We start from the raw sequence: 13,971 nt of genomic DNA, 5'->3' as shown, positions 1-13,971 counted from the left end.
GTTAGGCAGACTGGCCAGTGCTAGTATGACCTGATGTCTTTCGGAGGCTTAACACCTTTTTGCTCTGGTCCTGGGAAGATCTTTGTCTCCCAACCACAGTCTGCTAATGCTGTGCGGCAGGCTGTAATCCTTCGTTGCTACTCCAGCTGTGTTTCTCCAGGACAGGAAACTCCCAGCCCATCTTTAGCTTTTCCTTCTAACTCTCTTGTTCATTTCCCGGGAGATGAAAAGTGGTGCAACGAGAAGGATCTGAGTGGAGCCAACCCTGCAGTTCACATAAATCCAAAGCGTAACCACTTTCCGTAGGAAAAACATTTTTCATTTCAATTTGAAAAGCCTTTCAAAGCTGATTCTCAGAGGAGAGGGAGCGGTCGCTGCAAAGGGGATAGACTGCTCTTCTCTGGCTCTTGAGAGGTTTTTCTCTTCCCCTCGCTGACAATTCATCCTACCGAGGTGTATGAGCTCATTAATGGAGCTGTGAACACCTACACACAAAGCCCTGCAACACAGTTCAGAGGATCCTGCAACTCCCTCTGTGTAAATCACACGTCCCTGCTCCAATCCTCATATCCAGGCATGATCCCCATGATGTGCATTTCCATCCACAAAAAACCTGGAAGGAAAGTGGCTCGCAGGAGCACTAACAGGCCCTGCTGAGCATTTCACCACTAATGGGGAATCTCAGCTGGACAGGGAAGTGCAGCAGCTCTCCCATGCCTGAACACTTCCCTGCAAGTTCAAAGGGGAAATGTTTTCTATAGCCTGCAAAGAAACTTGAAGGAGGGTTTAGAGATTTAGTCTTTTCTCTTGGCAATGAAAGGAAAAGGAGGAAGGGACTAGAAATTCCCTCCTCAGACACAGTCAGGATGGGAGCTGTATCCTCCCTGCTGCACTCTGACCAACAGCCCTTAGCATCCCTTGGCCCCACCAGGCTCTGAGGGGGCCTCTGTCCTGGTGGCTTATGGAGCTGGTGGCTATGGGATGTGCAGGGGTCCTGGGGAGCTGGTGGCAGGGCAGTCTGCCATGTCATCCCCCACTGCCCATGCACAAAGCCTGGCTCAAGAGTCCCACCAAGTGGAGAATCCTGTGTGATCAGAGCACATGGACATGTCTTGGCAGTGCCCCAGTACTGGTACAGGGGCTGTGCTTGGAGAACATCTCCGAGAGAGAGGTGCAACCTCGTGAAATGCAAGCCTTCCTTCTGAAGCACAGCAGCACTAAGCAAGGACACAGCATCTCCCTGGGGAATTTAACTCCATGCCTCCTATGGGGTAATCAACAGCTCCTGCAATCCCATAGCTAATGAGAGCCAAGATTTCACTAAAACGTAGTATGACAAGCAGAGTTATGCCACTAGCCCCAGGGTGTAAATTAAACCAGCCTCAACTGCAATGCCCAGAAGGCATCTGCTATGGGGATGCACCTAGACCTCAGCCAGCTCCCAACTAACAGATACATGAGCAAAATTAGCCATTAAAGCTCATCTTCTTCAGGCTCAGGTCTTGCTGGGGGGGGGGGGGGGGAGCAGGTCTGACAACTCCAGAGAAGCGTGCAGCGTTTCCAGCCTCCCTTATTTCCTCCCCTCCCCATTGCTGAGCTCCCTGCCATGATCTTGTGCTTCCTCTGCCTGCAGCATCAAAGCAGAGTGGTAAGGCATCACTCAGGAAGGATGCGGCTGTCGTACAGCAGGGACGCCCTGTGAAACGGTTGTCAGAGAGCTCCTGAGATAGCCATTACCAAGCCAGGTACTCAAGACTATTCCAGCTACGGTATCTTTGGTATTCAGTGCTCACAAAGAAAAGTGAAATGATGTGTGACAGATGCAAGGTTACATTAATGTGCTGCTTTACATTCACTGCAGTTGCCTCCTGCTCTTTCCCTTAGCGTGTGCAGGCTCCCAGCAGAGGAAAGGTTGGAGGATGCTGGTGCAGCTGAGACAGGAGTGCTTCTGGCTCCCAAACTCTATTGGTAACTGTGAACAGATAAGAAAAGAGGCTGTTGAGGTGGAGACAACGGGGATCCTTCCCTGTGACACTGAGGGAAGGTGCCATCCTCCCTCCTGAGGGAAGGCAGAAGGGGAACTTTGGCAGCCAGGGAGATACCATGGATCCCAGACAGGGTGCCCACCCTGACACAGAGCTAAGGTGCAGTTCAGCAAGCCCAGGGAGGGACAGCCCTTGTACTGGTGAAGTCCAAATCAAGCTAACCAGCTGCTGCAGTGGCCAATTCAGTATTTATTTTCCTGCTGAAGCTTTGATTCCCAGAGAGGCCCAGAGTATGGCTTGGGTTGTGTCACTCAGATCTAGTCCTTGGGTCCAGAAGAGCCAAGGACAGAGGTGAATGGGGCTGATTTAAGCCCTGAAAACCATGTTTGCAATGGTAAGTGGGTTGAGGGAAGCTCTCTGAGCTCAGCAGGTGGCTGACAGGGGACACGTAACGGTGACCACCAAGCTCACGGGTGGCTGCACATTCATCCCGATTGAACACCAACACTGGGGATGTGGCGTGCAGCTGCAGGAAGCCTCGGCTGCTGCAGAAGAGAAGAAAGCACTTTCCATTCAAGTTTCCATTCTGTCCCAGGGAAAGAAATGCTCCCATATCTCAGCTGCAGGAAGAAATCTGGCCAGTACTGATGGCACGCAAGGCAGTGCTGGCTCTGAGTTTGACAGCTGCAGGCAGGCAGTCTGCTCCTTTACATACAGCCATTGCAGCCCCACACTGCACACACCACCTGCTGTGTCAGTCCCAGTCTGCTGAGTGCTGGGCTCCGAGCTCCTCCATCCCAAGGACTGTGGCATCCTTCCTTCCTTTGCCCCTGGGACATGCCTCAGAGTCGCAAAGCCATGAGTCCCCAGCCTTGGGTGCCACCTTCCCTCACACGCAAAGCCCCACTCCTCTCCACCCACGCGTGGGGTCTCTGGGCTGAGTCTGCATCTTGCAGGGGTTGAGCTGACTGCACATAGTTACTTGCACATGCTTGCACATGCACACACACAGACCCGTGTGCAAGCACACATGTGCCTGTGTGCATGCATGTACCTCATAGGACTCTAAATCAATGGCGTTAGAGAGCTCTAGTCCATAAAGCCACCATGCTGTCCTGCCTTACTTGCTTCTTGCTTCACAGGCCTCTGGGGCCAGCCCCAAGGTCATTCCAATGTCTTTCTTCTGCATTATCCCCAACTCAGGATCTGCCACTCACTGCTTGCTGCAACAGCTCTTTAACCAAGAATGGCATTTGGCAGCTCTGCCTCCCAAGCAGAAGGCCACAGCACCCAGACAGCCAGCTTAAGCTGTGAAATATGCAGCACCCTCAACAAGCCTGTCTGCGTGAAGAAGCACCTGCTGAATCCACTGTGTTCCAGCCCAAGCAGATGCAGCCAGCCTCCAAGCCAGGTTCTCAGCACAGTCTGTCAATCATTCCCCTATCCCCTGCCAAACATCTTCCCTATCCTCTGCCAGACAAAACTTTGCAAGTGACTGCATCTCACCAGCTTCCTCCCTGCCTTCAGCGCCACCGAAGAGTGCAGTCATGAACTAAGAGATACGCACAAGCTGCTGGTCACTGGTGTCAGCTGATGCTATGCAAACATCTGAGGAAGAGTCTGTCTGCCAGGAAACAGGCTGAAAATGAGAATCAGAGATGAACCATGCGAGACAGCAGGGTTGTGCTGGGGAGAAGCCAGCTTTGTTCTCCATCTCTAGCTCTTCGAGGACTGTGGTTAGGAGCCCAGCAGCAGTCTAGGCTCAGGAGGCAAGAGAGGCAAGGAAAACAGGCAGCAGGCCATGGAGGGAGGGATAGAGCCTCCTTAAGGAAACCAGGTGAGGTATCAAGTCCCAACACAGATGGCTGGGCAGCTGAATAAGGACAGGCAGGGTGAAGGAGGTGAGCAGTACTCAGGGGCACTCATTCCAGCACACAGAGATACAGTAGGGGCTCTCACAGAGCCATGCATGCGTGTTTTTGAGAAGAGGGAGACTGGGGCTCTGGGGTCAGGTTGCTAAGGGGAAAGGGCCTCAGCTGGGAGCATCCAGCAGTGAGGGCTATTGGGAAGGTTCCCAAGGAAGTCCGGACTCCCTCCTGGCTGCAGGTCACAGAGTCAGGGTCAGGTGTGGTGACTTCTCTCCCCAGGGGTTTGTTCAGCAATTTATTGCTGAGCAATCTGTGAGTCTTTGGGTAGAGTTGAGTCTCTTCCATTGCTTTTGCCGAGGCAAAATGACAGTGATCAATGGCTCAATGTCCAGCTGGCAGCTGGTCTCAAACAGTGTCCGCCAGGGTCAGTACTGCAGCCATGTTGATTAACATCTTCATCAGTGATCATCTAGATGAGGAGATAAAGTGCACTCTTGCCAAATATGCAGGTGGAACTAAACTAGGGGAACGGGTACACAGCAAAAGACAGAGCCTTAGTCCAGAGGAACTTTGAGTAACTCAAAGGTGAGGCCAAGAGAAACCTCATGGACTTCCACAAGGAAAAGTGCCAAGTTCTGTGCAAGGACTGAAAACCCCAGGCTTCATCCAGGCTGGGAACCAATGGACTAAATTCCCACTGAAAAGGACCTGGGGGTGACTGTGGACAAGGTCTGAATATGAATCAGCAGTGCTTTTATACCGTATGGGGCAAATTAAATCCTGAGCAATGTTGGGAGGAACACGGCCAGCAGACTGAGAAAAGTTGTCCTCCTCTCTATTCAGCACTGGGGAGGCCACACATGGGTGCTGTGCATGGACTGGTCCTCTCAGTTCATGTGGAGGTGGAGGAGCTGGAGAGGGGCCAGCAGAGGCTGTCAGGACAACCAGGGCACAGGCCTACAAGAGAGGTAGATTGGGATTGTCCAGCCAAGAGAAGGCTTGGGGGATGTAACAGCAGCCTGCAGCTACCTGGAGGGCAGGTGCAAAGATGATGGAACCACATGCCTCTTGGTAGGGCACATGATATAACAAAGGACAACAACCATTAATTTTAGCTCAGAAAGTTTAGACTGGAAAGCAGGAAAAAAAATTTCCAGGGAGGTGGTGCAGCCCTGGGACATGTTACCAGGGAGGTAGGGGGTATCCTTCCTTTGAGGTCTCCAAGAAGAAAGTGGGCAAAGCCATGGCTGAGCTTACCTTGCCAGCAATGTTTCTGCTCCAAGCAGGAGGTTGGGATAGAGACTTCCAGACAACACCAACACTTCTAGGAACCTGTGAGCCTGGCTAGGGATAAAACCTGCAGGATGTTCAGGAGCACAGTCGTTTCCCAACTCAGGCCACGCCAGGGTGGGCTGCTAACATCCAATAGTCCCCATTGTCAGCCCCCCCACCCCAGGACCTCTCCACCTGCGATTCCTTTTCCTCCGTTCCCTGCCCAATGGAGAGGTCTCCCTGAGCTGGAAGTCCACACAGCAGCCACAGACAGCCTTGACAGCCAAAAATCTTGCTATTTGAACCTGCAGCCCCATCCCAAGCACTCCAGTGCTGGCCTGTGTCCCACAGTCACTAGATCCCATCATTTCCGCCGCACTATTAGGAGGCCTGGCTGCTGCTCCTGGCAGGTGATCAGCTGATTCTGCAAGCTGGTACTGCAAAGTCAAACACAGAGATTGTCAGCGTGCCGGCAAGGGGAGAGCGGGGCCAGGAGGGCCAGGGGCTCTGGGAACCAGGGCAGCTCTGCCCCGAAAACTGAGCTACCTGAGTGCTGTTACCTGCTGAATAATAGAAGAGCTGACAGCCAGCTGGGGAGAAATGTGATCCTTGTAGCCAGCCGGGGAAGATACCTGAGCTTCCAGCAGCTGCATTAGTAACTGCAGAGAAGAAGCCTTACTCCCGGCTGCTCGGTGAGGTGCAGCGTGGCCGGGGAGACTGGACATCTTTGCCCAGGGGCTGCCTGTCCCTGGCATGCCTGCATGGCTGGTGCCTACCACCAAGGACACAGGCTCAGGGCTCAGAGGATGAGAGGGGCCGTGTGAGCTGGGGCAGGCACTCAGCGTAACAGAGCTCAAGGGCAGAGCCAGAAAGGTGGCCCTAGGCTTCCGAGGAGGTGAGGCAGAAAGAGCCTGCCTGCAGCTGGTGCCTGCGTGCCCTGGGTCCGGCACCTCAGCCCCATGTCCAGAGGAGGGGAGATGGTTTATATTCCGGATGACTCCGACTTCAGCTCGTTCAGGGATCAGTGTGAGAACCTGGAAGGCTGGCACTGTCGATATAACAAGGGTGGCGTGACTGTGTGGAGTCAGGGCCAGGAAGAAAGCTGCACCGTGCAAAAAATCAAGGTAAGTGGATGCCAGCAGACATGGGACTGCCAGCCCTTTCCTGCCTCAGTCCCTGTCTGCCCAGTCTGCATGCCCTCTTGCTCTGAGGCTAGAGCTGCTCCCAAGGGTCCCCAGGTGCTACCCCCTAAACTGAGCACTGCAACCTGGTCCAGCCTGGCTGCAGACAGGGATGTTTCTGCCCTCAGTGCCCAGAGACTGGCTGGGTTAGTCCCCCCAAATGTGTCCTCAAACATGTGCTATTGCACACATGTATGCATGCTTGGGTGCTCTTGCACACTGCAATTGCGGCTGCCCTTGTTCTGGACGCAGGCAGGAAGGCCCTGGGATCAATTACACTGTGGAGACTGTCCTGGTTGGGAGTCCCAGAGTGTGAGATGAAGGAAGGCTCCCTGCCACCCTCATGGGCATGGCCTCTCCTCTGGGCTCACATCACCTTACATCCTGTGCTGGCTGAGTACCCAGAGAGTTTAAGTCTCCCATGTGTTGACCTGACTTGCTGTCTTGGGAGGTCTGCTGCTTGCCAGGGGCTGGACTGGGGATGTCACAAAGGGATTAGCAAGGTGCACTCAGCCCTTGGTACCCTTTGTTGCTCATCTGCATGGGCACCAGTGGCACTTCTGTGTGAACCTGAGCATATCAAGAGTGACTACAAGGTGCTGGGCAAGGGGGAAGGGTTTGAAGGGGCCCTGTCATGTTCTTAGTGCTGCTGGTGAAGGGGTAAGGTTTGCAGAGGAGCAAGCATATCCGACAGGTCGACATCTGGCTACGCAGCTGGTGTCTCAGGCAGCGCTTTGTCTTTTATGACCATGGGATCCTCTTTGAGGATGGAGGACTGCTGAGCAGGGATGGGATCCATCTGAGCAAATGGGGCCAGAGTCTTTATCAACAGGCTGGCCAACTTTGTAAGTAGGGCTTTAAATTAAGTTTGTCAGGGAAGCATTACTATAATCTGAAGAGCGGGAAAGGCATGGGGAGACAGTGAGGAAGCAGCTGGGGTACAGCATGCTGTGGAAGGCTGTCCCCCAGGTCTGAATTTGCTGCTTAGGAATGCAGAGTGACTAGGAGCCCATCTCCAGTACCTGTACATAAGTGCACACAGCCTGGGAGACAGGCAGGAGGAGCTGAATGCCCACAGCCTTTCTGAGATCACTGAGACATGGTGGGAAAACTCACAAAGTTGCAGTGCTGCAATGGATAGATGCAGGCCCTTCAGGGCAGCCAGGCTGTGAAGGCAAGGAGGAGGAGGAGCCACTCACTCTGCAGATGGATAGCTGCAGTCCATGCAGCTTTGCCACAGAACGGGTGGTGAGTCGGGCAATAGTTTGTGATTTAGGATCAGAGGACACATACAGGGAGCTCCTAAGTCAGGTAGACATGCACAAGTCCACAGGGCTTGATAGGACACATGGGAGGGTGATGGCTGATGTCACTGTGACTGGGGAAAGGCAAATGTCACATACACCCTCCAGAAGGGCAAGGAGGAGGCTCCAGGGCACTACAGGCTGCTCCGTGCCTGGGAAGGTGATGGAGCACATCCTCCTGGAATTTATGCCCAGGCACCTGAAGGACAAGAAGAGCACTGGGAACAACCCGTAGGGACTTACCAAGGTCGGTTGAGCCTGTCCAACGTGACTGCTTTCTTCAATGAGATGACTGACTGTGTGGAGATGGGGAGAGCTGAGGATGCTTTGTACCCTGAATTCAGGAAGGCCTTTAACATGGTGTCCCATAGTGTCCTTACAACCAAATTGCTGAGGTCTGGCCTGGAGAAGTGGACAATAAGGTGAGTGGAAACCTGGCTGGACAGCCAGGCTTGAAAGGTGATGATCAGCAGTACAAAGTCCAACTGGTGACAGGTTGTCAGTGGCATCCCCCAGGGATTCCTGTTGGGTCCCATCCTATGTAACACTTTCATTGGACTGGGATGATGGGATTGAGTGCTCTCTTAGTAAATCACCTGCAGGCAACACCTAATTGTGGGGAGTGGTTGACGTGTTGGAGGCAGGGCAACTATTTAGCATGACCTGGCCAGGCTGGAGAAAATGAGCTGGCAAGAAACTCATGAACTTCAATGAAGTTCAGGCAAGCACAGCCCTGTAGAAAGGATACAGAATTTTATCCCCCTTTGCAAACAGCCACTGAGCCCTACAGAGAAGAGGCTTCTGGCCAATTCAGTGGGGTCTGAGCACTGTCCCACAGTCACCCAGCCTGTTTCATTGGTAACACCTCCCTGGCGTGGCTTTTCCCCCATGCCAAACAGAGCCTGGGCATAGTGCAAAAGATATTGCTGCCCAGGGACCATTCCCAAAAGCAGGGATGGAGGAGATCACCCTGTTTTGGCGGGGAGAGCTGGGCTGCAAAGTCTCAAGCTGCACGAGGCTGGTGCTTTTGAGTCAGAACAGCCCTAGTCTTTTTAGTAACATAATCTGAAGAGTCCCTGCATGTTTGGGCACAGGGAGATTCTGGCCTTTTCCACCTGACTTCCTCACTGTGGAAACTTCCTTCTGGCCTGGTTTTGGGCTGTGTGTCTTCCCAGTCCTATTTGACACCCTGCTGTGTCTGGTGAGGCCATTGCATGGCATCCGTTTGGGCATGGTTGGCAGGAGGCTGGGGAGGAGTCCAGGCCTGTGAAGCCAGAGCTCTGCTATGGCCCTCTTGTGGTAAGTGGAGCTTCCAGGAGCCCAATGAGGACTTGTGAGTGTCACCTCCAGGTGGAGGCAGCATTTACTCTTCTGCAGCAGTATGTCCAAACCCACCAGCCTCAGCGCAGATGGCAGGGAAAAGGGAGCAGGAGAAGAGGACAGGATGCTCCCATCTGATCCTCCAGTGTACCCTGAGAAGCACAGCACTTCTCCAGGCCTGTCCTGGGTGCAACATTCAGGGTACAGGACAGGCGTGATCACCCTAGTCATTAGGGAAATCTTGTCTGAGATTGATGGGACCTGCCAGCAAGTGTTCAAAGGGCTGTCTCCAATTACTTGGCATTGCTGAATGCCTCATCAAAGATGCAAAGCCTCTAATGAGGAGCAGATGACATCTCCTTCCTCCCGGCACTGAAAGGAGCAGGGCCAGCCGGATTCATCAATAATGCATTTGCCTGCACAGACGGGGTGCAGGCCTGCAGCTCCAGTTCCCAGTTCCACATCTCCGGTTACAGTTGGGGCCCAGCTAACCTTATTAGCCCACCAGCACAGGGAGAGAAACCAGATCCTGACACACCTGAGCACATCACGGTGATTTAGCCAAGGTAGGAATGGCCATTTGCTTGGCTTGTAGGCAAATGGATTGAGGGGACATGGCTGGGGTGGAAACATGCCAAGCAGGAGGTCTTATTCTTGCTGCTTTTCTGCTGGTGTTGGCTACTCCTCCCCTCTGGGATCAGGTAACCCAGGTGCCACAGCCAGCAGCACAGTATGAGGGCAAAAGGTCTTTCCACCCTGTCACCCTCCTGCCTCTGCACTGTGCGGCACACGGGCAGCACCAAGCCCACCATGGGGACAGTGTTATGCTGTGCACTGGGACTCCCAGCCACACCACAGAGGTGGCATGGGGTGATGATGCAATCATCACCCAAAGATCACCCGGTGACAAGCAGAGGGCCCACAAGGGCCGGCCAGGCAAGCAGGGTGCCTGCTGCAGAGCCGTGCTGCCCCAGGCTTGCTGTGCAGCTGAGCCAGGCTGTGTGTGGCTCGGCTGGCCAACACAGCAGGCAGTTGTTCATGCTGTTCAGTCCTGCTTTTGCTCTGTAGACACGCATTTCCTGCAAGGACGTCCCTGCTGAGACGCTCTATGATGTGCTGCATGATACCCATTACCGCAAGAAGTGGGACTCAAACATGATCGAGACCTATGACATCGGGCGCCTGACTGTCAACGCTGACGTGGGATACTATTCCTGTGAGCATCCCTGTGCTCCGAGGTGCCCCTGGGTCCCCTCCAACCCTGCACCCATGCATGGGTATGCAGGCCCATGGGGGCAGCAGATCCAGGTGGTAATGGGCTCTTTCTGCAGGGAAGTGCCCAAGCCCCCTGAAGAACAGAGATTTTGTTACCCTGCGCTCCTGGCTGCCCCTGGGCAACGATTACATAATCATCAATTACAGCGTCAAGCATCCGGTGAGTCTCTAGCCAGCACGACCCTGTGCAGGGAAGCTGGAGCCCACGTCCAGGCACAAAGCACAGTGCTGGGCAGTGGCTCCAAGCAGGCTCTGAGGTGTGTCATGTCTCTCCACAGAAATACCCACCTCGGAAGGATTTTGTGAGGGCTGTGTCCTTGCAGACAGGCTACCTGATCAAGGCAAATGGCACCAGTGCCTGCATCCTCTATTACCTTACCCAGGTGGACCCCCGAGGTGTGTGCCAGCATAAGGGGAGCTGCAGCGCGCGTGTCCTGGGGCTGGGCATCCACCTGGCCAGGCCCTGATATCCTCCCAGAGTTCACCCACTGCTGCCTCCATCACCCTGAGGTCACTTCCTGCACCAGAAGGGCCCTGGGAGGGGGGAACAACCCAGGGCAGAGGGGGACACCTCCCAGGCATAGCGTGGGGCAGCTGCCATCAGCCCAAGGAGGCTTAGGCAGTTCAGGGTGGGACTGGGTGCTGCAGCGTGTGGAGGGACTGGGTCAGGGAGAGGCTGTAGCAGCCTCACCAATGGGCACTGCCACTGCAGCTCTGTTCAGCATCAGGTGGGACCTGGTGCCCCAGCCAAGTGCTGCCACTGGATCAGTGTGTTGGCAGGGATTTTAGAGGCTCATGATGTGTCCTCCTGGGGGCTGGCCCTGGTTGGCTCCATAACTGGGCTTTGGGCTCTTGCAGGGTCGCTGCCAAAGTGGGTGGTGAACCGAGTCTCCCAGTTTGTGGCACCAAAGGTAAGCGAAGTGTGTGGCCTGCAGTGGGTGGAGGAAGGGGACTCTCTGTGAAGGTGACAGAACTCTTGGCCAGTCCTTGGAGACCCTCTGACTGTCAGTCGTGAGGACAGTCAGCCCACAAGGTGCCAGAAGCCTATGCTGGGTGTCCGTGCTACTTTCTGGCCCTCCCAGGCAGGGCAGGCTGTGCTCAGCCCCATTTCTGTGGCATGCCAGGGGCACCAGCATCGCAGGCTCAGGGTCAGCCTCATACTGGTCCCTGCAGAGTTGTGAGCTCCCAGTCCTGCTCCCCACTGCCCCAGTCAGTGTCCAGCCCTGTCCCTCATAAGGTGTTGAGTCACCCTAAAGCAGCCCACTGGGTAGAGGCAGAGTGGGTGCTGGGTGACCAGAGGCATTGCAGGGCATGCACTGGTCATGCAGCTGGGACTTGGGAACCTGGGTGGTCCAAGCCAGCATCCCTATGCTCTTCCCAGCACCCCAGAAGAGGGAGTGTCAGGGAAGCTGGGAGCTGTACCCATGGACAGGGCAGGCTCCATCCCTGTTGGGGGCTAGGGGCACTTGTTGTGAGTGGAGTGGGTACAAGCGGGTGGCTGTGACATGCTGAACCTGCTCTACCCACAGGCAATGAAGAAAATTTACAAGGCAGGGCTAAAGTATCCAGAGTGGAAACACAAGCACGACCCCCAGTACAAGCCCTGGGTGTACCCAGAGCAGAACACGTTGCCCAGCGTCAGCCTGGACGAGTTGTCAGTGCAGCATGCCGACTCACTGGAGAACATCGACGAGACTGGTTTGCCTGAGGATCACCTGAACATGAGTGACAACGAGGCCTGAGCCCTCCCCACTGGTGGCCCGGGGCATGGGCCAATGCCTGTCTGCATCTGTGGGGACTTGGCAGCAAGGGGGCTGCTCCCTGGGCCCCAATCATCTGTCTGCTCCCCAGCTCCTTCATCATAGATTCCCCCCTACCCCAGGCAACAGGATGCTGCCCCTGGGGCACTGAGCCCCCTGCCCATGGGAGCCTGCAGTTTGAGTGCTGAAAAGAAAGCAGAAGGGCACCCTAGTCCCCTTGCACCAGGGCTGTGGTGGCCCACAGAGAAGTCCTCATGCAGGTGGACAGAGCTGGCTAAGGGAGTGAGTGCCCTGAGGAGAGGCTGGGCGCACCATGAGAGAGGGAAGGAGGCTTCCTGCCACTTGGATATCCCTTGGCTGATGTAAGACCTTCTGGCTGGTCCCTGGTGTCTCTCAAAGGTCCAGAACTGGATGGTCTACAGGTGAACCCAGGGTTCCTGCCCAGGCTTTCCAGCAGCACAAGGATGGTGTGAGGTCTGGACAGACCCTCTTTGGCCTGGGGTCCTGCTCTGCCAGCCCTACATTCAGGCTGGCTGCATTCTAGCCCACGAAGTCCCCCACAGGCCCTGTGACCCCTATCTCAGGGAGGGACCACCCCCCCAAACCTCTCCTGCGTGTCAGGCTCATGTCCACGGGCAGACTCCAGACCAGCTATGTCTGGGGACCCCTTCCCCAAGTGGTGTTGTGAGGAGCTTGTCCTAGCAGCAGGGCTCTGACTGCCTCTGTTCACAATCCCTTGCACACCTCTCTCATGGGTTTCCTCAGTGTTTGCTGCTGCTGTGGTTTCTAGCAGACCAATAAAGGGATCGGTGTGTGTGCGTGAGAGCTTTGAGCTGACGGGGGCAGGACAGCACTTGGCCGACACAAGGCAGCAAGCCACCTGGCATCCCCCTCCAAGCATGCCCTGCCCAGCAGGGGTTAGGGTTAAGAGTAGAGGACATGGCCAGGATGTGGGAGCTGCTCTCATAGCCATATCTCTGCTCAGGCAGTAATGAGGTCAGCAAGCTGACACTCTTTTTGTGGCCCCGTGGCTGTATGGCCCTGGAGCTCAGCTGGATGTTCTGTGGAGCTATTCCTTGGTGTTCTCCCCTTCCACTTGCAGGTCTCCACCAACAATGAGGACTTTTGTGGCTCTTCTGACCCCCACAGCCTGATGCTCCCTGGTCACCCTTACCCCTCACAGCCTCCCTGAAAGCTGCAAGTGCTGCTGCCCCATACTTGCTGCCGGTATGCCTTGTACTGCCACTCTTCTCCTCCACAACTTGCCTGGAGACCCACCACAGAAGTCTAGGCACAGATGCTCACTGTCCTCCATTAGCCCCCCTGTTACATCATGTATGTCCCCTGCACAGCTGCAGGGGGACATCACGTGTGTGTATCTCTCTGCAGAGAGTGCTGAGTGGGGGCAGAGGAGAGCCTGGCCATCAGGACAGCCAGCTCCCATGGTTTGCAACTGGTCCAGCCACAGCTGGCAGAGCAGGGGTGAGAAGTCACCTCTGCAGGGAAAACACTAAGAAGCACCAAGGGGAGCAGATGTGCAGGCTTCCCCCTTGCAACACGTAGAGCATGGAGGGTCCTTTTTCATGGGGAGGAGAGCAGTCCCACAGATGTCCCTCCAGGACAGGCAAAGAGCCCATCATGATCCCGCTGCATCATTACATGGAGGGTACCCCACAGCATGCAGGCACTGGCACGATTTAACCCTGGCCCATACTCTGTCAGCTCAAGCAGTAGCTTTTTGCAATGGCACTTTTTTGCCATGAATGCTGTGAAAAGAAGCATCCAAAAGTTGCAATATCCCAGCCCCAAACCTGCCCCCCAAACTTTCCAATATTTGTGTCAGGGGTGCACAAGAAACCACAGCTGTGAGAGCCACTGTGGCTGGAGCAAGGACATGAAACACCCCTGGCTGCTACCCTGATGGGGCAGAGCCCAGTAGCACCCAGACCCCACAGTGTGCTGGGGTGAAGATCACAGCACAGCCTCAGTGCTGCTGGAAGCAGCAT

The 13,971-nt window shown here is 55.0% G+C and overlaps 1 protein-coding gene across 1 annotated transcript; it reads left to right on the top strand.

Moving 5' to 3' along the window:
- The first annotated feature begins 5,475 nt into the window (after nt 1-5,475).
- LOC112981810 (START domain-containing protein 10-like) lies at nt 5,476-12,771 on the top strand. Its single transcript, XM_026097731.2, has 6 exons — nt 5,476-6,249; nt 9,999-10,146; nt 10,262-10,365; nt 10,484-10,601; nt 11,064-11,116; nt 11,735-12,771. The coding sequence occupies exons 1-6, from the start codon at nt 6,085-6,087 to the stop codon at nt 11,945-11,947; spliced, it is 801 nt and encodes a 266-aa protein (XP_025953516.1). The 5' UTR covers nt 5,476-6,084; the 3' UTR covers nt 11,948-12,771.
- The last annotated feature ends 1,200 nt before the right edge of the window (nt 12,772-13,971 follow it).

The sequence above is a fragment of the Dromaius novaehollandiae genome, chromosome 15, assembly GCF_036370855.1.
Source record: "Dromaius novaehollandiae isolate bDroNov1 chromosome 15, bDroNov1.hap1, whole genome shotgun sequence".
NCBI classification, from domain to species: domain Eukaryota; kingdom Metazoa; phylum Chordata; class Aves; order Casuariiformes; family Dromaiidae; genus Dromaius; species Dromaius novaehollandiae.
This window is presented reverse-complemented; position numbering and strand designations above follow the sequence as displayed.

Excerpts from the sequence above, each read along its gene's own strand:
- LOC112981810 (XM_026097731.2), top strand. The coding sequence starts at position 6,085 with ATGTCCAGAGGAGGGGAGATGGTTTATATTCCGGATGACTCCGACTTC. Across the intron at positions 10,147-10,261 it reads TGACGTGGGATACTATTCCT|GGAAGTGCCCAAGCCCCCTG; the intron begins GTGAGCATCCCT and ends CTCTTTCTGCAG. Across the intron at positions 10,602-11,063 it reads TACCCAGGTGGACCCCCGAG|GGTCGCTGCCAAAGTGGGTG; the intron begins GTGTGTGCCAGC and ends GGGCTCTTGCAG.